Genomic DNA, 24,401 nt, shown 5'->3' on the forward strand with positions numbered 1-24,401 from the left:
CCAATGAGAAAAGACTCATCTTGGAAGCTCCACAAAGCAATGGACCCACAATGGAAACCAAAACACACTTGTGTTAAATTTGCAACCGCAAAAAAAAAAAAAAAAGAAACAAAAAACTGTTTTTTTTTTTTGTTTTTTTTTTTCAGAACCACGGGATAGCTCGTCTAGATCCCGGAGCCAAATCGTCGACGTTGCTTTCCTCCAGCGACACCGCAGACAATAGCGAAGGGGCTCGCAAAGCCGAGCTGTAAAAAAAAGGAAAACCGACGCTGAGAAATAAAATGAAATAAAAGAATCCTCCGGTTTTATTCCGACAGGGGGAGCTCTCTGTGTGCCCAAAGTCCAAGTTAAATGATAGACATGGTTGCATGGCTGTGTATGACGTGGGAATTCTTAAAATAAGTCATTTTCTAGGGAAGGATGTGAAGAATTTAAATTTCTTCACCTGGATTTTGTACCGCATTTTCCCAGTGCTGGGAAATGAAGTTATAATATGTTAACCGCCTGTTGACACATCCATTTGTTGCTTTCATTTTATGAATAAAAGACTAGCCGCCGCACACTTCCCGTCTTTGGGAGACGGCCAGCTGACCCCAATAAGTCGCAACACATTTACAATGAGGGTTTCCCTCGGATGAAGTGGTTAGTGGAATTTACATGGTTATTTAATGTCCTTGAGAGATTTTAAACTTTAAAAAAGGAAACGTAAAAGTCACGCCGCGAACACCGCAGCTCTGAACTCGGGGAGACTTTTGACTCTTTCAGTCATTTCTCCAGAATTGCAAACGACCGTCGCCCTCGTAAATAAGATCATAAAGGATCATAAAGGAGGTGTGTTTAATCTCCTCGCTGCAACAGGTTGCCTCGGTAACTGTGCCGATGGTATGCACTCGCACGTGTGTGTGTGCGTGTGTGTGTGTGTGATATAGATGGTAACTGAATCTGTTGATTGCACTTGACACACACAAGCTAAATATTAAAATGCAGCAGAGATGCATAGAAAGAATAAGTGCGAAGTACGATTTGAGCTCAGACACACACACACACACATACACACACACATACACACACACGTAGAGTACAGTTGTATATATACACACGAACAGTAGAAACATAAGATACTGTATAGTGTACATTCACGCACACATAATAAACTGTACAGTTGTGTACATATACACACATATACAAAATATATATATATATGATGTCTATGTGACACACATGCAAAATATTTAAATGTAGCAGGAATGCATTGAAAGAACACGTGTGGGGAAATGTAGATTTAATCTTTCTCTCTCACAAACACACACACACACACACACACACACACACACACACACAAATACATAAACACTGCTCAAAAAAATGAAGGGAACACTAAAATAGCACGGCCAAGATCTTAATGAATGACATATTCTTATGAGATACTTTGTTCTTTAAATAGTTGAATGTGCTGACAACAATATCACACAAAAATTATCAATGGAGATCACATTTGGATTTTTTTATTCATTCATTTTCATTAATTTATTTCTGAATTTATTAATTTTATAGTAATTTTTTTTTTTTTTTTTTTTTTGGCCTGGATTTGGAGCCACACTCAAAATGAAAGTGGAAAAACACTACAGGCTGATGGAACTTTGATCAATTATCCTGAAGACAAGTCAAAATGAAACCTAAGTGGATTTGACAGAATTCAGTTTGATTTCACAGAAGTGTGATTGACTCTGAGTTACATCGTGTTGTTAGTGTTCCCTCATGTTTTTAAGCAATATATATACAGCACTGTAGTATATTTACAAAAAAAACAGTACACACATAAAATTAAGTGAACGTATACACAAACTCACACATACACACACACACACACACACACACACACACACACACACACACACACACACTCGAATGTGTGAATAGCAGTGGTGGGCCGTCAGGGCCTGCAAAGCCTGCTCTGCTGGCCTAAAGAAATCTAAATCACAGACTGATTTTAATTACAATTGAATCTTAATTAAATTTTGAATCTCAAATCTGATTAAATAATTCCAAATGTTCGGTCTGGTTCCTTTCGTAGCTTTTTCCCTGCCTGTGCTGCTTCCAGACATGTATTTTCATTGAACAAAGAGCATTTAACCAATCAAATTTCAGCTGTTATTTGTTGCCAGGCAGGGTCAAAGTCACAGAAATCTGCCTGGTGGCCAAAATAAATGTCAATGAAACTGTTGCTTCAACCAATAAGATTTTGGGTAGTGACACCGGCGCCATCTAGAAGGCTACGCTAACATCGGTGTGTCACACACCTTTTGACTGGACCATCATAGAGCGTACTGGCTAGAGTGAGCGGGCTGCATCTGTCGCGAGCTGCATGAATACAATTATCGTTTGTGCAAAACTTTTCCTGGGGGAAACCAGAGCGCATCTATAACTTCTAGAACAAGCTGCACAACGAAAGAAAAATAGGGAAATCTTCAAAAGACTGACAGTTTTAAAGCCACATAACAGCTATTAAGGGGGTGAATGGAGCCCACTGAAGGCCTGGGTGTGAAATGCACGGCCTGCCACTGGTGTATATATACAATATACCCTTGTTTTTCGCAGAGGTTAAGTTCTAAAAAGAACCGTGATAGGCAAAATCCGTGAAGTAGAAACCTTTTTTTTTTTTTTAATTATTATACAATTAAATACTCTATTATACATTGCTGCTGTCGTCCTTATGTTTTTTCTTCCTTCTTTATGGAACAAATGGAAGATTCATTAATTCCGTAATGCCGACCTACAGCCGCATAGCTTTTACCTTCCCTTAGCATGTCCAGAAGTTTAACTTTATCTGCGATAGATAGCATCTTCCGCTGCCTTTTGTCAGTCCAGAGTGTTTTGTCAACATTATGGGTTTTAGAGAAACTCGAAATTGCAAGAGAATTTGCACGTAGGTAATGTAAATTTGGCAAGTTGTTTTACGTACGTGAACATATTAAACTGCAACGTTATTGACGCACAGGTAGAGAAGAAGCGGAGTGACTTTTTAGCCAATCAGAATGCAGAACACAATGCACGATACAAATCGGTGAAGTAGAGAAACCGTGAAAAGTAAACCGCGTTATAGCGAGGGATCACTGTACATATGTATATATAGTGTATGCATGTGTGCACATGTACATATAGTGTATGTATACACACATATGTATATATATCTGCATATGTTCTATGGTCCCTATTTATACATTGATATCGGATTTTCATCCAACCTCCACCAAACCCGGCCGCACCACATATATTCCGCATATGATATTAACATTTTCGTGCAAATTACTTGAAGAACTAGCGCGTCTTCTTTGACAAAGCCAAAGTGACAGGCATATCCCCCCCCCACCCTGTAAAGAGTGCAAAGCAAAATAAACCACATCAATAGGCTTTTTTTTTTTTTTTTTATCTTCTTGAAACGTGTCACCCCTCATCTCGTTTCCCGTCGTGACACTCGTGTTGTGAGTTGCCGAAGATGCTTGAGTGACAGCCGCTGAACGAGTTCTCACAGTTCCGTGTGTGTGTGTGTGTGTGTGTGTGTGTGTGTGCCACGGAGAGAGACCGGCAAGTTTGGCTAGCCATGGAGAAGACCGGCAACAGTTCCTTTGAAATGCATCCAGGAAAAGGAGATTTGAACCCAATAAGATGATTTCTGGGTCTTCACTTTGACACTGATGGCAGCCATCTTGGATTTGCAACAATTCTTCCAAAAATGTAGTTTTGCTCATCAACTTATCTCTCTAATAACCGAATCAATGAAAGTCTCTGGATTTCTGCAGCTCCTTCCCTTCGCCCATCTCCCGCGACCTCGCTCTCCGTCCTCTTAAGGGAAAAATGGCGAAAGGAAACTGAGTCAGGTGATGAGGGACCGGGGAGTTTCATCGTCTTGGCATATGTATGTCAGTGTGTGTGTGTGTGTGTGTGTGTGATGGGTGGAGGAAGAGAGCATTTTGCATGTAATAAGCGAGGAGAACAAGAACCCGTCCATATTTAGGTAATAAATGTTTACGCAGTTTCACGCGCGATAAGTCACAACGATAAACTTCATCCCCGAGACGCTAACCTGGAGAGGATGTGTGTGTGTGTGTGTGTGTGTGGGGGGGGTGCAGAGTAAGTGAGTCATCGTATTAACTCGCAAGTTTCCCGCATAATCATTTCGGCTCATGCTCCGTCACAGCCGGCTGAATCACCAGACGGACACGTGGATTCTGGAGGCAAAAACGTCTTTCTATCCATTGTCGCTCTTGTCTATCACGCCAAAAACTCCCCTCCGGGATATTTGTGACTCCCCATTTTCTCCTGTCGCTACGTCTCTGACTCTTTTGAAGTTGAATTATTGTCATGAGGTTTTTTAATTTATGGAAAGTTGCCGTCTGCGAGACGTTTGGGAGGGAGGTTTTGTGCGGCGGCGCTAATCTGTTGTTTAATCGACGGAGAATGGCTTTTTTTTGGTGAGAGTGCAGATTCGTGACGCGACGACAACGCCGAACCCCCTGCAGAGACGAGACGATCTCTTAATGAAACAATGGCGACGCGGATTAGCCGAAAATGAGCGGTCGCTGTCGTTAGCTCCGAATCATCAGCCGTCGCGATATCCGCGTGACGTATAGTGATTTTTTTTCGGGGGGTTTGATGGACAGATAAAAATTGACAAAAGGCGGAGAGATGTGATGTAATCTTTGCAGGCGCGTAACAATGCGAGCAAGGAAATCTGAAGGACGACTTTTCTGCCGCGCGGAGTCTTTCATGCCTCGTAGCGATGGGCTGAGTCTCGCCATTGTGCGATTCGGGGTCAAAAGAATGAACACCCTGATTGGCAGCTCGTAGGTTGAGTGCGTTTTCCTTGAATATCTCTCCTGTTCCGATGCAGGGACAATGGATTAATCACTATTATTCTGTTTATAAGTGACTGAAAGGGGGATGGCGGGGAAACGTGCATTCAGGAACCGTCCAAAAATTGCACAGATCGCCATGTAAACGTCTAATTACAGTAGCCTCGCTGACTTAAATCGTTAAAAAATAAAATCTTACACTTTTCATGGAATCTAACATGAGCGGTAGGGCCTGATCTATAAATTGGAGATATTCAGTTCGCCATACTTGCATGTGGGTTTGCTGATTTCCGCACCTCGCTAATGCCATTGGTTGGTCTTCCCAAGTTCTTTGGACGTACCCGTGTGTGCATGTTACTACGATATTAGTAAATAATAATTAACGTCGCCAAAAAAACATGAGAAATGTAAAGGAACTCCACATCTTGCCATGCCTTGACTGTCCATCATAAGAATAGACATGTGAATACAAACACAATCGACATTTTTAAGGACAAATCTGGCTCCAGGGAGTATAGCGCCCTCTACTGGCCATTTTCCACATTTTTTAAAAAAATTTTTTTAGCATCCTTAAAAGTGTCGATTAGTGACTTAAAAAAATTGCACGGTGTGCGAGAGGTTGTGACAAAAGTTAAAATAACCTGAATCACTCCCAATTTCACATTTTACCAAACTGGCTCTGCCGGAAAAGGGCAAAAGGAATGAAGATGAGAAAAGGTTAATAAAACCCAAATTGGTTCTCGCACAGCTTTTCTGCAGGACACAAACAGCTAATGATGTAAAAGCGTCATTGTGAATACCTTCGGCATGCTACACATTTATAATGCATTCACGATGCAAAGCGAAATGAAAAAAATATAAACATGGGATGGGAATTAGCTCGCTGATAATTCAGGGGTCAGAAGTCTGACCCGAGAAAGAGATTTCTTTTCTCCCCCTCCAGGATCCGTTCAGGCGGAGACCTTCCAGTGACTCAAATTTGTTTAACAAACAAACAATCCTCTGATAGCAATCTGCGCGTATTGGCGTCGCTTTGCAATGCAAATGATCCGGATCGCCGGACGTCACGGCGACAATGCGACAATCCTCAGGTGACAAAAGGGGAAAGCCCTCGTATCGCGTTTTGATGTCTGCCAGCTTTCACCGATAGAAGCCTTATCTCTGCTAGCCTTCTGTCCGTTCAAAAGGGATAGGGAGCATCGCCTGCAGCCACGGTATCCCCTCCAGACACAGCGAAAGCTGCGCTGTAGGTATTGTAGCCAATCGCAGTCGGTCGCCGCGGTACTCTGAAGTTCAGGGCGGAATCAAGATGTATCACAGGGGACATGAAAAAGGTAGTAGGGAAAGCCGACAAAAGGCTGCGAATTACCTGGAATTCGATCCCATAGTTCTCCCTGCAGAAGTCTCGTAGTTTGGGGTAGACGTGCTCTTTCAGTGCGTTTCTCTCCGCCTCTGTATCTGGAAAGCAAAATGAAAAAGAGAAGGTATCTTCAAGCGCCGTATCATCTTTTTTTTTTTACCTACGTTTAGCCCCTGGAAAAATGGAGCCTCAGCCTGTTTTGTAAGTTGACAAAGCAAAGTATCAATCGTGATTTTCCCGATTTTACAGATTTCATGTACCGTGTTTTCCGCACTATAAGGCGCACCTAAAAGCCTTTAATCTTCTCAAAAACCAACAGTGCGCCTTATAATCAGGTGCGCCTTATATGTGGATCAATAATGAGCCGCAAGAGGTCTCGCAACTACGAGAAGCAGCCGCCGACTCCATTTTCTCCTGTAGAAGAAGTAGCGCGCGGTGCATGCTGGGATATATGACTGCGCAAAGCGTGCATTTTCATTTCCATTTGTTTGTGTGCGTGCATCGCCGAAGTAGCAGCGGTAAAACGGTAAAAGGGAATTCCGGTCCCACACCACTTGTGTGTGTAGAAAGAACCCAAAATGGCAGCTTTCAAGAGACAGACTTATGATGCAGAGTTCAAACTCAAGGCGATCGGTCACGCAGTAGAACACGGGAATAGAGCAGCTGCGACAGAATTCAATATTAACGAATCAATGGTGCCGAAGTAGAGGAAGCAACAAGATGACCTGCGCTAAGTAAAGAAGACTAGACAGAGTTTCTGAGGAAACAAAGCGAGATGGCTACAGTCAGAGGACAAACTTGAACAGTGCGTTGTTGAACAGAAAGAGGCAAGAAGAAGCGTCTCTACAGTCACTATTCCAATGAAGGCAACAGTGCTAGCTAGCGACATGAACATCAATGTATTTAGAGACCGTCCTTCTCGGTGCTTTTGTTTTATGAAAAGCTCTGAATTGTGACAAATGGAGTTGGAAATACATTGCTTTCAACAAAGGCGGCGCAAATATCGATAAGAGCTGCCGGTATGTACGGTACCGTATAGTAAATGCACTGACTTGTTTTGGGAGTGAATGGAGTTGTCAGAACTTTGGTTTGTATTCTATTGATAAAGTTTGACTGACTGACTTATCTGACTGTTTTGTTGACATTCCCTTTAGCTCAGCTCCATTTAGTGGACGTATAACGCAACCCCGGCCACGACTGTAGCTCCTATTCTATGCGCCTTATAATGCGGTGCGCCTTGTATATGAAATCTTTTTAAAAAAATAAATGATTCATTGAGGGTGCGCCTTATAATCCGGTGCGCCTTATAGTGCGGAAAATTAAGTAGTTGCATTGTGATTTACATTGACAAAACAGCTTTTCTGCTACTATTTAAATTAACTTTCAGTTAGTTGATTTTTATGGCGGGATTGACACCAAACAACAGCGTTTGAGTTCAACAGGAGGAAACTATTTTCCAAGATCAAAAGGCAGTTGCTTCAAAAAAAACACCAAAAACAGATTTATCTGTAATGCTAATACTTGGACAAGCTGCTTTCCAACAGGTGAGCCAGGTAAGTTTGATAAATAGTTTATTGCTCTTTAGAATTCTACTTTTGATGACAAGTTCATGTTTGTTTTCTTATTTTGAAATAAATATGATACTAATTTCACCAATTTTGCTTTGTTAGTATCCGATTTTTTATGCTTTTTGTCCAAGTGACCCTTGAATAGCTTCTCCACGCACTCATAGGATCTGGAGTAAGGCTGCACGGCCAGCAATTCTTTCTCTGAAGGCCTGAGCGCCTCTTTTCCTATTGAAAACCGAAGCTGGTACCGTCAACGAGCATTTAAACCTGACTGGACGGGCAGCCAGCACCACCAGCCCGGAGCAAACATTTTGTCGATTTTCTGCTCCTGCAATTTCGTACTGCGACTTGATGTTGTTGTTAATTGTTGCTTTCCAAGTGACATAAGGAATCCCAGAGGATGTGATTATTTCAGAATCCAGCAGATGGCATGGTTTTGACCCACACAGCTGTCTAAACCGAATGATTTGAAATGCTGGGTACAGACATTGACAATTAAATGATACAAATAAAATCAAACGCTTAGACGACCTGTTTACGTAAAGCGGAATCCGCGGCCGATTTGGACCCGAGCGGCTTAGAGACGGTCGATTTAAAAGGTCTCTCTCGTTCTTAGGAATGCCGGAGCGAAGAGTTCCTATCCAAGACTGTAGCCGTTCGCATAAATGGGGCAGCAGCTGAATAAATGATGCATTATTCATCTTAAAATAATTTCCCCAAAGCTAACAAACCAAAAGACTGACAAGGTTAACAAATCATCCAATATGTATGAAGCGGGAAAACAATGCAAATAAGACGATCGCTCTTGAAAAATTGTAAAATATTAGTGAAATTAGTTTTCCGCCGAGCCGCAAATGCCGATCCGAGTCTTTTTTTTTTTTTTTTTTTTTTTTTCCCCCCCGTACTCGGACGTGCCGGTTTTTCCAGAACGCGAAAAACCCGGGTTACCTGGCGGTGGAGACGCCGGCTCTTCAGCTGACAAAGGTGGGATGAACCGGCCTCACAAAGGCAGTGATCATATTGGACAGTTGAAGTGTCACAGAGTGAGAGCCCACGGCTTGTTGTTGTGTCCCACTTTCTTCTCTCATCCTCTCTCTTTTTCACTGTCTTCCAAATGGTTACTGTAATTTATTTGGACAAGCCCAGCCCCTCCCCCCCCCACAGCCCTTGTTGATTTTTTTTTTCTTTTTTTTTTCCGAAGGGCGTGGATGGATTGTTAAAAACAGAACATGCCCAGCAGAGAGAGAGAGAGAGAGAGAGAGAGACCAGGCAAACCTGTGAGCGCAATCACGCCGGGGCGGCGGCGTAAACAGCTCCGACGCCACTAACCCCGTCTAAAGGAACGGGTTCCCGCAAATCCAGCGTGATGAAACCCCCCGTCTATCTTTAGCAGGGCTCGGGGGGGTCCAGGCGCGCGCACGTATCGTCCCGCGGCAACCTCGGCGAAATGTCATTTCGAAAGCTACGATAGCACGCTAGCGGACGAGGCGTCGGTCGCTCCGACGTGTTTCGGTCAAAGTCGTCGGGGAAAACCAAGAACGCGACGTCGGCGCCCGTGTTTGGGAGGTTTTGTCGGAATGTAGAAAACCGCGTCTGATGTGACCTGACAGAATAATCTGTGTCGTCTTGTTTGTATTACGCTGATAACGGCAAGATGCCGCACCCCCTCGCCCCCTCAACCCCCTGCCATTTCTTTTTTTTCCGAAGCGTTACGGCGGCCCGATGCACGTGGCGTCCTGTCGTGTCGTGCACACCCACATGCAAAAGAACACAGAATAGACGTTAAATTCAACCCTCTTCCTCTCTCTCTCTCTTCCTATCTCCAATATGCCAATCTGTATATTTCCGTTTGTGCCGAACAATATAGCTTTCCTTTTGAATATGTCACGTCAGCTCTCTCTCTCCCCCCACTTCCTGTTCTCCTCATCCTTCATCCCCTAAAAAAAGAAAATATGGCCAGACAGCCGAACAGTGAAATATTCTCAGTTATTCTCCTCTCTCTATATCGGGGGCAGCGACTTGACGCCGGCTGGTAGTTTGGAATTTCATGAATCCAAAATATAGGAGTGTGCGTCCAGGAATACGCCGCGTCCAGCCAGGACAGATTTATCTCATGGCAGGTAGTTTGAAATCACATAATAAGCAATATGCATGCAAATTCCTTTGAAAACTCACATCTTGCGATACTGATCGGCAGTCTTGTGTATCTATCAAAAAAATCCAAAGTTTATTGTGTTTCTTTTAGTACTATTCAAAATGCGGCATAATGTCACGCATATATTAAATTGGAAAATTTAATACGTGAGTACCGAGAGCAGAGCTGGCATTGATTTGCAGCGTGGAGATGCGATGAGACACCGAGGGTATTTGGTCGGCATAATAATTACCGGCGGCATCAAGTGGGTGGGCTTTGCTAATCTACAGGGTAAACCCCGCTTCCAAAAATTCAAAGGAGCAGGGAGGCCACTTACTGATTTAATACACGTCTTGGAAAATTGAGCAATTAATTAGCGACAGAATACTCATGCATTCATTGTCTTGCATTCAGGGTCGTGGGGGGGGTCTGGAGCCTATCCCAGCTTTCATTGGACGAGAGGCGATGTACAACCTGGATCGAAATACGGGGCCGAGACTTGTATGTCTCTAAGTGGCCCCATATATCGTATATAAGTGGCCCACGGATTATTTTGGTCGTTATCAAACTTTGGATTGAAATAAACTAGCAATGTTAGCATATTGAGGGGTTGGTAACTGACGCTATTCATGCTACACAATCCAGTGACTGATCGGTCAACTTCAACTCAGTGCCCAATATCTTGCTTAAGCTACGGCTACTGGTTCGTAGTCTGCTTTGGAAGACAAAAAATGAACAAAAAGGTGAATCTTAAGAATGGTATGACTGGTCGTCCTCATCAGCGGGCCACTCTGAGTCTCACTTTCATCTGGCGACACTGATTTTTTTGTGCGCTGGAGATGGTGGATTGAAATAGAGACACCAGCGTCCAGAAAACATGCTGCTGACGGTAGTACGGCTACCCTCGTATTTAGGTCTGGGTGTATCGGAAGTCTTCAATTGGACAATTGATACATGATTTTGCCTGATCACAACAAACAGACTGTGGAAATGGAACTATACTGGAGTTCAAAACCATCATGTGTTGTTTCAGAGACTGAAAAATATGGTCTATACCTCCGAACCTGTTGAGTCCATCCCCATTGTCACTGGGTGAGAGGCAATGTACACCTAAGACCGGTCGCTAGATGACCACAGGGCGAAATATGAAGACATATAACCATTTTAGGGGCTCAAAGTACAAATTTGACGCAAAAACACCCCCTGTTGTAATCAAATCGTCAACGTAATGTGAACGGAACGATTGAATCCCTTTCTTTCGTTTCTCATCGGCGTGGATGCAGAGAACTACCGAAAGCAGATGGTCCCTAACCTTTGCCCACAGCGCAGGCATACGAGTGATGGAGTTAACTGTCAACTGCCGCGCTTAACTGCGCAAAAATAGCTCGGCTCATCTATTCTTTCACATTGGGGAAAAAATGACAAGTTCGATACTCTGGTTGGTGTGGCTTTCATCGGACTAAAAACGATGAAAAGAAAAGTACAATAACCACCCAGCGCTTATTGCACTCTGCCAAGGAAATTGCATTTTACACCTCTTGTCAGTTTGCATTTCCAATTATATATTGTTGATGGTTTGAAAAGATTTATTACGTGAAAGCCAGGTTAACCCTTGACCCTTTATAAATTGAAAATGTCACATTCGACATTTAAATGCCGTCGTAATCGGCATGACTTGACGTGACTTGAATAAACGGGAAATGTGCTCAGAGGGGTCGAGCTGACCTTGAAATTTGACCTCCTACCACTAAGCGCCAATTAATTTGCCCTTCGGTTGCAGAGGACACCCCTTGCAAGTGGAGCCACCGTGAGATTTTTTTTATTTTTTGTTTTTGAGACTGGAGTTCACCGTAATCCTTGACCACAAGAATACGGCAAGTCCATTCGTCCATCTACTTATGGATGCAAATTTAAAGGGATTATTATTCGAAAGGCTCCAAAATATGCTGCCTCCGGCAACGACCGACACTGGCGCCGGAGCGTAAGAATCAGAAAGGTGAAAAGTTCATTTGTACGCTTCCTTAAACAGTAAATTCCAGACATAGAAGAAAGGCTTCTGAAATCTCATCCCTCCGGTGCAAGCAGTCTGGCTCAGAAAAAAAAAAAAAATGACAATTTGGAAAATCGCTCTGAAATGAACGTGTAAAATATCTAATTATTGATTGGTTTAGCTCATTAAATGGACAGAAAGGGAGGCGTATTTTTGTTATTAATGGTTTAAAATCACATTTTCCAGACGTTTCCCGAAGACGAGATGACAAATTGATCCGAAAAACCTGACAAACAGCTCTATCGGTCACGGTAATAATTGCGCGGTCGCCCCTCCCGCTCCGAAAGCTTCCCAACGCGACCCCGATCGAATCGATGATATCGTCAATACACATTTCAGGATGAGGCATGTGGCCTTTAAAAAAAAAAAAAAAAAAAAAAAAAAGGGCATACCGGACTCATCGGTACCTCAGAGGATCACGGTTGAACCAAATCTTCATCAACGGCTGCACAATTTGTACCAAAAATGTCAAACCCGTGCGGCGGCAAATCCTCAGATCTGAACTCGCGACGCGATGACTCACGAAGCCAGTGAGCGAATCAATACCGAATGACCCGGAAGATGTTGCGAGGAGCGGCTGGACAAACCAGCCGGCCGTAAAGGCCAGATGTTCCCGAACACAAACGGAACTACAGGTACTCTGAAGAAAAACCCCCAAACGCCCTTGGAGGCTATCGTGCCGAAACAGAACTAACGCACGGGAACGAGTGGAGCACGGATTGGGAATTCCCTTCTCCCGTCGCCGGCGAGCTAATTTATATTTGATCGAATAACCAGAGTGGCGGCTGCACGCCGAGCCAATGTTAGTTTAGCCGGCGTAAAAAACATGGACCGCGAGTTCTCCGGGTAACATCTGTGCTGGCAGCTGTTCCCTCCAAAGCCACCGAGGGGAAATTTTTTGGAGTCCTCGTCTAAAAGTGCACCGCTCGTTTGAAAGCACAACAACCGGTCGAGCCGCTCTGGGAACGAGCGGCGGGTGAGATTTAATGATTTAATAGCTTATTTCACCGTCACTGTCGTATTTATAGTGTCGATGAATAATCCTCTCTATTGATTTTTTTTTTTGAATCTTGAAAATTTCTCGGATGTTAATCGTCCCCCGATGAAGCATATCCAGAAAATAAGGATTAGTTAATCTGAGATTACCTGAGGGAAAACATAAAAGATTTTCAATAAATTCTTTTCATCGACACAATTTGATTTTTCCAATCCAATATATTACTTTTCTTTATCGAGTATCGGACGGACGGGGTTCTCCAGTTTCCTCCAGCTGTCCAAAAACATGCAGATTTCCCAGGTTTTACATTTGTGGATGAGAGAATGGTTATATTTTCTCTATATAATATATGAATGAGAGATTAGACTAAACTGCAGATTAAGCAGTGTAGATAATGAATAAAAAAATCACAAATAATCAACAAATACCTGCTTAACTGAAATGTAAACACGACCAAAGTATCAGCAAAGACCGGAGACGTTGATCGATACGGCAATGAGTTCAACGGCTTACGTAATTCTCGACGGTCACATTTTATTTATTTCCAATCCGAATCATCAGCGTGGCGGGATTAGATTCTATCCGCAGAGGTGAAATGAGCTAATCCTGGTTAGCGACGAACCGTTTCCAGGCCATGACGGTTTCCCCGGAAATCAATGTCAATGTCCTATTTGTTTTTATATTCGCCCGCTCCCGATTTTCCTTAATTAGGAGCTGAAATAATTCATCATTCCGCTGCCAGTGACTGAATCAACATTTTTTTCTTTTTTAATTAATCATCATTAATGTCATTATCATTAAATCGTCCACATTTAATATTATGCCGTCGACACAATCATGGTTCACTTGATCGGTAATGATCAGTAAAAAGGGGGATCTTTTTTAATAATCAATACCGAAGGCAAAAAGTTAACTTTGTCTCTGATTAAGTAGTAAAAATATAAATCTCCTGCAAAACGACTAAGTTTGTGTGATTCATAGATTGTCAAGAAAAACCCAGCACCTTGGATTTGACGCCAGAATTTCCTTCTCTTCCTTGACGACAACCTGGCTCGCGCGGGCCATAAACTTCACACGCCGCAGAACGAGGCCAGACGGATCCCGAAAAAAAAACAAAAAAAAAAAAACAGCGTCCGCCGACCCCAGATAGCCAATTTATTAAACCGAAGCCACCCTTCGGCGCCGTCCCTCCACCTGTCGTCTCTCTCTCTCCTCGTCCTTCCTGCCAAACCCTCCGGCCGTTTTGTTCTTGTTCACCGGGCGAATAAGAGATAGCCTAGATATCCACCGAAAAAAAAGCAAAAAAAAAAAAAATCATAAAGACGCAGGAAGAATAAATAGGAACTACGGGACCGATTGTGGAGTGAAATGTAATTATGGTCTCCATGGTGACGGCGTAGCCTTGACGGGGGTGCGTTGGAGAGGTAGATGATTGCAGGCTTTCCCCTTTTCCCTAAAGCCACGCGCCTTTATCATCCGCACGCAGCTCAAGATATCACTTGCATACAAACAGCCGCCTGTAGCACTCAACCAGCGCCTGAGCCCCTCAGGTGACTACAACGAGGTAATGGAGTTGTCTTCATGCGCTGAGAGGGATCTCCGGTGAACACACACACTCTCACACACACGCGTTTCGACAGAGCAGAACGGCTGCACCGTATGGTAAACAGGAGTATTGTTAAAATTTATCCTATCAGGCGTTTTCATGGTTTATTTCAACCGGACAGTTATTGGCCGGAACAGATAGCCGGCTGGCTTTTCAATTGATAAACAGCGTCTACACACACACACACACACACACACATTTTGCTGAGTGTGATCCATTAACAACACGGCAGGAGGATTAGTATCTTAGCTCACATTTGAGCAAAGACTTGCATTTTTTGGGGGGGAAGCCAAAACAAACAGCGCAGTTGCGCTGGAAGTAGCATCGGATTTCCCCGCTTTCCACTGCGCTTTAGTGTGTTTATTTTTTAAAATGTCATTTTAAATGGCGATCTTGTAAAAAAAAAAAAAAGTGTTCAAATATTTTTGTCGCTCTTAATAAGCGCCAAAAGGATGACATCACACAGAGACACAGAGAGAGGATGGCATTTTTGGTTTGCCGCCTGTGGATAATTTAAAGCCGATCATTTAATTTAGGTTTTTTTTTTTTTTAATAAATACAAGAAAGACTCAAATAGCCACTGAGTATTTTTTTTTCGGAGTTCAAAATGTCTTTTTGCACGCCGAAATGTAATGTCGTGTTCTCTGCAGCTGCTCATTGATTTAAAAAAAAAAAAAAAAAAAGCAACACATTTTGTTTATACATAGCATAAAAGAAAAAAAAACAATAATGTAATTTGACGTGTTAATTCATTTTAAATTTCAAAAGGGTTGTGTGGCTCCCGCTGATTTCCCGCTTTCCCTTTTTTTTCTGTGTCTCTTTCCCGACAAGGAACTGGGACATGAACTCTGCACCTCCCTCTAGTGGACGCGTTGCTAAGCAGCCACGGCGACGGAAAGCAGCGAGGTACCTCGAAATGAGCCTTGAGACCAATCAGATTGGCGGTTTGCAGGCATCGCGTCACATCAGCCCATGGACAGAATCTGTTAAATTCCTTCTTTTTTAAATTGTACAGATAATCATTCATGATAACACAAGAAAGCCCGTTTTGATTTATTCTCTGACAATGTACGTCATGCCCCCTCCATGCTTTTATTTTTTTGAAAACGCAAATGCGCAGCGGAGTCCCTCGTGGAAGCTGACTGCGGCTTGTTGCTGTTGTTTCCTCTTTTTTGATTGCGTGCAATAATGCCGCTCCATTCAACAGAGCCGAGGCTTCACCCAGAGAGCACATAAAAGTCTTGCAGCAGTGCATCAAAAGCAGACACTCACAATAAGGAGTGCGCAGTTTTAGTGTTGCAGGTAGTTTTCTGCACTCTTAACACTTCCAGTGTCTGTACTTTTAATTGGTTATTTTCACGGTTACATTTTGAACTAAAGTATCTTAATATTCGAAATTTAACGTTCATTTTCCGTTCCTTTTTTTAATCCTTATTGGTCGCAGCCCACTCGCATTCATCTCGCCTATTATTTTTGTCATTGCTATTGTCCTTCTGTTTATATTCTTGTTTTGTTTTGGTTGTTTATTTTCAAACCCTTTTTATCATCCTGTTGTCCACTCTTATCCTTGTTGTTGTTGTTGTTGTTCTCTCTACTGTCTATTTATTTGTGGATGTCTTTTGCTATTTTCTAAGTGTTTTCTAATTGTCTATTTATATTCATATTTACACTAATAAATGTTATGTTGCTGAGACAAAATTATTCCCTCAATGGGAATCAATAAAGTTTATCTTATCTTATCTTATCTTATCTTATCTTATCTTATCTTATCTTATCTTATCTTATCTTATCTTCATATTTATATTAATTTCATTTTTTTAACATTATATCTGTTACACTGCTGTGAAGAAGGAATTTCCCCTTATCTTATCTTATCTTATCTTATCTTATCTTATCTTATCTTATCTTATCTTATCTTCATATTCATATTAATTTCCTTTTTTTAACATAACTGTTACGCTTCTGTGACAAAGGAATTTCCTCTTATCTTATCTTATCTTATCTTATCTTATCTTATCTTATCTTATCTTATCTTATCTTATCTTCATATTTATATTGATATTTATTTCATTTTTAAAACAAAACACAATCATCTTGAATGAGAACGTTGCATTTTATCATTCTATTATCATCATCTGCATCTTCATTAAATTATAACTCTTTATCTGCTGTATGATTCTCTAAACCAACAGTTACGTTTAGATATTTAAAAAGACGCGGCGCAGTGGTTCGCGTCTCACAGGAAGAGGGTCCCTGGTTGGATTCCAACAGGGCGACCTTTTTTGCGTTGAGTCTTCATTTAACCCCGCGTCTCCACTGGCATTATATTTTAAACATATATATTTTATATTTGTCCCCTGGCGACCGGTCTGGGGTGAAACCCGCCTCTTGCTGCCAGCGACCCCGAGTGCAAGAAAAACAGCAGATGATGGATGGTTGAATAAAAATGGCTATGAAATCTGTTTCACTTTCATGAAAAAAGCAGGTCTTTTTATAATTTGGGAGATATAAATTTTCATTTTTGAAAAAAAAAAAAAAAAAAAAAAAGACATCAGTCTTGCTGCCTTCTACTGCAAACACCTTTTTGATTTATTTAGTCAAATATAACGCCCAGTGCAAATCTCTATTAAACATTAATTTGATGGCACAAGAAGAAAAGGGACGGCTCCAAATGCTGACCCTCTAGATTCATTAATAGTCCTTATCAGCCCAGGGAAAACTAATCCAAATATGTCAACTTCTACCCCATATGCAGCGATGGCGCCATGGTAACAAGAATAGGAATAAGTTTGCATGCACCATCTGGAAAAAATACACATATTACTTTCCATTATGAAGGAATTTCTGTCATTCGCCCGCTCCATCGCACACCAGCTTTTCCTGTTTTAACATGAAGATTACAATAATAATAATAGTGTAATAAAAGTCAATGAATAGAAGTAACCAATCAGGAGTATGATCCTGTATGCTCTATATAGTAATAATAATGATAAACTTCAATAGAAAGTGTGACCGTGTCTCTGTTTACTCCGTCTTTATGTACTTTGTGGAAATTAAGCCGCACGCTTTTTAGGGTGAGACTGATTCACGATGTCAGCGCGGCGGCGCCTCCTCTCCGCTTCATAACTCACGCTTTTGTTTTTCTTTCTGAAGCCGCACCGTCTGATTTGTGTGTCTTTCCATCGGTGTGACCGAATGAAAAGAGTCATTTGTTATGGAACCTGACATTTTTTTTTTTTTTCCCTTTTCCATCCACGTACAGAGCAGGGCGGTAAATCCCGACCGTGGCGGTGGAAGGTCTGAAGGAATAATTCAGCCACAGGTGGCCCGACGATCCCTAGATTTCGGCGCCATCGTGCCCCCCCGCCTTGACGGCGCCGAGGTCAATTTATTAATCGTGCTCGGCGGCGCTTTTCTCTGCGGGGACCCGCCAAAGACGCTGATTTATCAACAAAAGCGACCACTCTTTTAAATCCCGCCGTGCCCTCCTTCTTGCTCCCCCTCTGCCTCTCCTAGCCTACTCCACTTCGCTCGCCTTGTTTACTCCAGTTTTGCCGAGCCTATTTTTAACCCCCTCGCCCAGCGGGCATATTCAAATACAGAGCTGCAACTGGGTGCCTCCCTCACAACCCGAGTCTTGCACTCTGCTCACACCATGCACTCTGTGTCGAGAGCAATCTGTCGCCGCACCAGCCCGCGTCCGGTCGGTCTGTCTTATGGGTTGCATGTTGCAGAATTTAAAAAAAAAATTTTTTTTGACTGAGTTTTTTTTTTTTTTTTTTTATTTCGCTCCCCGCCAAATTTACAGCATTTGTGAAATATCATCAATGCATCAATGCTGTTTTTTTTTTTTTTTTAAATCTGCCTGTTTTTTTTGGGGGGGGGGGTGGGGGTGGAGTGGGGGGGGGGGTGCTAAAATCACATGATGCTTTGCATGCAGATAACCTGGTACACACTCTTGATTAAGGATTTGCAGAATTTGCCCATGAGTGAGCACGAAAGACCCAAGCACGACAAGGACGGCATTCTGCCTCCGCCGGTCGGGGGAAGAAAATTTCTACGAGACAGGAATTCTTGTTGAAAATATCTTCGCTTTAAGATGTTTCATGACCTGAAACGTCAGAACCGAAGAAGCCTCTCGGACGAGGGGTGAAACATCTTCAAGTTGCCACGACGAGAACATTTCGACAAGAATTCACCGTGACCCGGATGACCGATTTAACTATTCCTGACTGACGTCAGTGGAGGTTCTCGGTCATCCGGGTCACGGTGAATTCTTGTCGAAATCTTCTCCGACTTTCTTCGAGCGAAGAAATTCAAGTCCAGTCGTGGAGACGAGTAGATTTCGACAAGAGTCCACCGTGACCCGGGAGAAAGAGGAAACTCCACAGACGATTTTAGGGATGTGCGGGAGTTCGAAAAGACAGAAGAATCCTCCGGGATGAGGGGTGAAACGTCTCGAAGTGAAGAAATTCAAATCCCAGTTGCCAAACAAGAAGATTTGGGGAAAGAAGTCCAAACTACTGGGTTGGAAATGTGGGTGGGGTTGGGAAGGTCTTACCGTCAGGGTTGGCACAGATGAAGACCCGGACGCTGCGGCCGCTGGGGACGTGGTGCGGCGGCAGGGCCAGGACGTTGCCGCTGACGGCCGCCCTGCGCAGCGCGGACTCCCGCGGGCAAGGCTGCCTGCTGCCCACTCCCGACGGCCACATGGGGGGCGACTTCCAGCGTGGCTGCACAAAAAAAGGCGCACGGAAGGGTGTACGTTAGCAGGGGGGTGGGGTGGGAGAGGAGCACAACATGCGCGGGCACGGGCGTGCACGTTTTACGCTTCCAATCCACGCACACTCACATATATTCCTGAGAATATGCCGCTGCTGGCACCAAATAGTCCACCGGGTTATCTCAAAATGCAGATCACTTTGGTAGTTCTTTTTTTTTTTTAACTCGAAATAAAGGAAGAGATAATATTCTCCATGCCACACACACACGCACGAACACACCGCTGAAGTTATGAATGAACTGTCAAAACCTTTATCCAAACAGAGGGGTGATGCTGGATGTGTCGGTTATTGCATTCATGTGTAAAGAGGAAATTACGCACGGCCCACGACCGTCACGGTGCATGCGTAATTTTGCATACATGTCCTTGGACGCATTCATGAATTGTTTTTTTTTTTTTTTTCATGCCACTTTGCGTCGGTGCGAGCAGGCAGACAGGACGAGACGACACACAAGTCGAACAGGGGCAAGCATCCGTCGTGTTTCCCCACCCCAGAGAAGATGCTTGTGCTGGCGAATAACCGCTAAAAAATGGTTATTCCGTGCCAAGCAGGTGCCAAGTCGCTGGTTTCCACGGAGTTGGTCTGTTTTTTTTTTCTTTTAAAGACAAAGCTTTCTTTTTTTTGTTGTTGTTGTTTCGGCAAAATCGACAACAACAAAAAAGCCAGGGGAGGGAGACGGTGGAAGTTTTTTTTGGGGTAGTCCACTACTGACAGCTGCGTAAAATCCTTTGGAGAGAAACAACTACAACCACGGAGGCACCGCGTCCACGGATGCTGGAGACAGGCACAACGACGGGACGCTTCTTGTTGCTCACATTCATTCGCTTCATTTCGTGGCTTCCGAAAATATCCGTGCGTCGAGGACGGCAAAGGGAGGATAAAAACGCCCATCAGAGTCGGCGTGGCCGGGAAAACGACGCCGGGAGACGGTCATACGGACCCCGCCGGTCGGAGTGCGCCCCTCGGCATCCTGCAGCCTCTGCGAGCCGACCGAGCTCTGAGCGGCGGGGAAAGTGTAAAGGCGGACGAAATGAAACCGGATACGAGAAGAGATTTTCAGAATAAAATACCTCTATAATCGGATGGATAAAGGAGAGGGACAAGTAGATGGAAGTCGCTCATATTAAACGCTCACAGATGCAAGAATTATCTAAACAACATTATTCTTCCCCCAAAAAAGAAATGTCAATCCATTTTTTTTACTTACTTAGTCGAGCTCTTCGGAAATGATGCTTTTACTTTGAAAACAAATATTTCACCGGGATGCAGATTTGTTCGTAATGTCAAGCTTGATGGAAGATAGAGCGACTCTTGTCTTCCCCTCTGCCTCTCTCCTCTCCGCCGAAAGGACTGGTTAACCCCGAATTCCTGAGAAAAAAAAAAACACCCACATTGAAAATAAATAAAGAAAGAAATAAATATATAAGGGGGCTGCCGAGTCAGCCGGTTGTGAATGACGTTTCACAAGGGGGTGGAGGATGTGAGGATGAAAAAAAAAAAAAAAAATCCTGTTTCCTGTAATTAAAAAGTCACAACTTTGCTTCGCAGCAGTCCCACACCAGAAAGCTTATTTAGCACAATGGAAGTTAACATCACCAGAAGTAGAAGTAGGTTTTATTCAAATTTAGCATTCTGTGCGCTCCTACCTCAAATTGAGATACCCAAGCTGACAGCGCGTTCGCCAAATGTCACGACCCATTTGTCCACCCACAAAATACCAGAATACGGCTAATTTTCAATATTCCGACACCCCGGAGCACCAGCAGGAGATAAATAGCCTATTTGTTATAGATAGCCGATGCATTCCTTTTTTTTTTTTTTTTTTTAAATAACAGTTACCTGTGAGAATGCCCCTTGCAGCGGGATAGAAGCCAGAGTTTGAATTAATTGCTTTATTGATAAATGTACCTCTGCTCTGCAGCCTCTGGTTATTCACGCTGGAAGTTTAAGTGCATTGGATTTGTGCTAAACTGAATTGATTACCGTGCTGTTCTTGTGAGGGAAAAACGCTGAACCATATACACCCACCCTCCCTCGCCCCTCCATCCCATCATGCACCTCCCAACCCCGCTCTCTCCGTGTTGTGTTGGCAGCGGCAAACGTTCCCCTGAAACTGACAAACGGCGCCCGGGCCTCGGCTTGAGCTTCCACCCGAGATAAACCCTGGCGTAAAACACGGAGAAGAAATATCGAGGTTTTTTATCAGACCTTTATAAACATATTAGCGGCTTCGCTAACGTCTCCTCTGGTCGGACTCTGCGGACGAAGACGAAACGATCGATCGAATAAAATAAAATAAAACATGATCGAAAAATCACGGCGGGACATCGACCGTCCTGGCGAACCGCAGATCGTCGTCGTCGTCGTCGCTCCAAATCGATAAATACAAACAATTTATTTTTTTCATATCCACTCAGGAAAGAGCAACATCTCCCCGAAAAACTCCCAATCGTCCTCCGTCATGTGATGGATGCAGATCATTCCATCCCGGGGGCAACGTTACCGCGGCTACGCACGTCCAATACAACACATTTAAACAGTTATCCGGGTAACTTAGTATTATACTTTCGGCGATTTTAGGGGTCTCCGGGCTGCGATCGACTCATTTAAGGCAACCCCGTAAGGCTACCGGATCAAATCAGCACAAATCTGAAACTCCAGAGAATCCCGAGAGGAGCCTTCTCCCCACCAGTGTTATGACCTTTCTTTATTTGATTGTTCCGCTTCCCCTCATAATCCCCACTCAGTTAATTATGAGCGCACCTGCACCGGGATAATTCACTGCGGTCTTAACGGAAGGATGCACTTTATGCAGCTTCTTGGCGTGATGTCTTGTGGCAGGGGAGCGTCGCTTTTCTTTTTTTTTTGCCCGTGAGTGCGAGCAGCTGGGGCTCGCGCTAAAAATTTCGGGCTTGCCGAAAATAGCTCCAAAGGGCCTTGATGGGATAGAATCGGTCGTGTCTGGCGTGTTCCGAGATCCGCGGAGGGGGGAGCCGCCAAACGGCCGAAGATACAGGTGCGCTGGTCGTTTCTCGACGGATAAAAGACGTTAGCGCTTCTGTTTCGCGGCATGTAAGATCCCCGGTTCAATTCCGACGCGAGGCCTTCTCCAGTTTCCTCCCACGTGTCCACGAACATGTAGAAGATTCATCAAAAATTACTCAGATGTGTGTATGAGAGAGTGAATGGTTGTATGTTTCTATATGAGGCCCCGTGATTGGCTGGCGGCGTCTCCAATAACAGCTGCGATTGGCTCCAGCACCCTCCTCCTATAACTGAGGATAAGCAGTAGAGATAATGAATGAATGAACAATAAAATACATTTCACTCCCATTGTGAATTTTTTGAGCTTCTCAAAGTTGCTCGTAACTTTGACAAATAGCAGTGCGAAATCCGTTAGCAGTTAGCAAGCTATGGATGTATTGAGACACCCTGTTATGCGCAACACATGCTACTGCAACACCCAAGTCAAGCTTAATTTAAATGGTAAATACTGCCATTGGTGCATTTTGCACAATGCACTGGCTAAAAAATTGGGAGCGAGTTGGGTTGCAGTGTTTTGCCTTTTGGCACGCAGAATCGAACCGCCGACTTTCATGCATCCCTGCCTTCGGGCTGCCGCGACGACGCGAATGTAGCTGATATTCAGCTACATTTCTCTCACCCTGAACGACTTTCTGTTTTTTTTTTTTTATTTTCCTTTATTTTGCGGGGACAAGCTGGAATTATCACACAAGAAATTTCACAATAATTCAGCCCCCGGCGAGGGAGCTAATTCCACCGGACCCTGGTGTGTGCACATTTATCACACACCAAATTTGCATGCAGGTGTTCCACATTCTCTGCACCATATTGTTTTGCAACGCGGCGCTGTAAGATAATTATTAAACATCAAAAATTGAGTTAATGTCAGCCCGGTAACTCCGGATTACTTGCACGCTGAAGCCAACGCAGAACGCTCGTAGTCTTTTTTTTTTTTTAATCAGTTAACTTATATGAGGCAGATTTGGACCCGACTCTCCCCCCTGTTGTTTGTGTGACAATTACTATCGCAGCAACGGCGACAATGACCGGCGGAAAGAAGCGCTCCGCATACGTAGCGATTGAAATCCACGTTCCGTAACGTCCTTATTGTAACGACAGGCAGCTCAACATGAAGGGGGAAGCATTAATCTCACCCCGGGTTCTCGATCTTTCCCGGTTATTAAATGTCTCTCGCTCCACGAGTCCAAAAAAATAATGGCGCGTGATGTGGGCCATCCATTTATAAAATATGTGTTCCATCGAACCACCATTTTAACCTTATGTAAGGACATTTCTTAAAAAGAATCCTTTTGTTGAGAACCTCAACGCCGACGTGACCTCAACTGTCGTTCGGAAACATCGGCGGCCGTTAATTATTTCTACTTCCTGTCCGGCGTTTGATCATATCGGCTCCGTCTGAAGTTGGGTAATATTACCGATGCCATCCTCCGCTCGTGCTCGGGTATCATTTAGCAATCGTAATCGAATTTCCCCGGAGTAAACGCCTCGGATCGAGCGGCGGAATGCGCGTTCTGCCTTCACTGCACGTCGTCAGATTTATTGCTATGTATGTAAGTACGGCTCCGTGTTCCCGTCCACCAAACCCTGGGCAACTGTAAGACTGCATTAGTCATGCGGGTGACATGATGAGATTTGTCAGACACACACACACACACACACACACACACACACGGACAGACGCTCGGTTCTCAACTGGTTGTTTGGGCTAAACAGCTGGATGGGATGCAGGAAGTGTGGGAGTCGAAGAAGACGGTCGGGGGTGTCTATTTCTGTTTGCAACCCAATGGCGCCCCAACATTATCGCCTTATTTTCTTACCGGATTATTCCGGGGAAGTGAACGAGATCAAAAACATGGGGAAAAAAAATAAAGATAAACCAATCAAGGTTTTTTTTTTTCTCCCTACCCCTATAAATGAGCTTTTTTTTAACAAAAAAAAAAAAAAAATGAAGACAAGAGCTTCTGTGACCTGTTTATAAGAATGTTTTGTTCAAGTTTCATGCTT

The 24,401-nt window shown here is 43.6% G+C and overlaps 1 protein-coding gene across 2 annotated transcripts in view; it reads right to left on the minus strand.

Annotated features, from left to right (window-relative positions):
• The window catches only part of nwd2 (NACHT and WD repeat domain containing 2), a 53,879-nt gene extending 33,564 nt beyond the window's left edge, over positions 1-20,315 (minus strand). The window contains exons 1-3 of one of the 2 annotated variants that reach the window (XM_086166365.1): positions 20,168-20,315; positions 19,130-19,301; positions 6,223-6,311 (exon numbers count right to left, since the gene is read on the minus strand). In XM_086166365.1, the coding sequence (XP_086022491.1) occupies positions 6,223-6,311; positions 19,130-19,301; positions 20,168-20,182 (276 nt within the window). In that variant the 5' untranslated portion in view covers positions 20,183-20,315. Of the gene's footprint in view, positions 1-6,222; positions 6,312-19,129; positions 19,302-19,841 lie in introns of both variants that reach the window. The other variant, XM_086166366.1, reaches the window with a different exon arrangement.
• Positions 20,316-24,401: the final 4,086 nt, after the last annotated feature.

This window comes from Fistularia commersonii, chromosome 19, assembly GCF_037954325.1.
Source record: "Fistularia commersonii isolate RoL2024-O1a breed Wild chromosome 19, RoL_Fcom_v1.0, whole genome shotgun sequence".
NCBI lineage: Eukaryota > Metazoa > Chordata > Actinopteri > Syngnathiformes > Fistulariidae > Fistularia > Fistularia commersonii.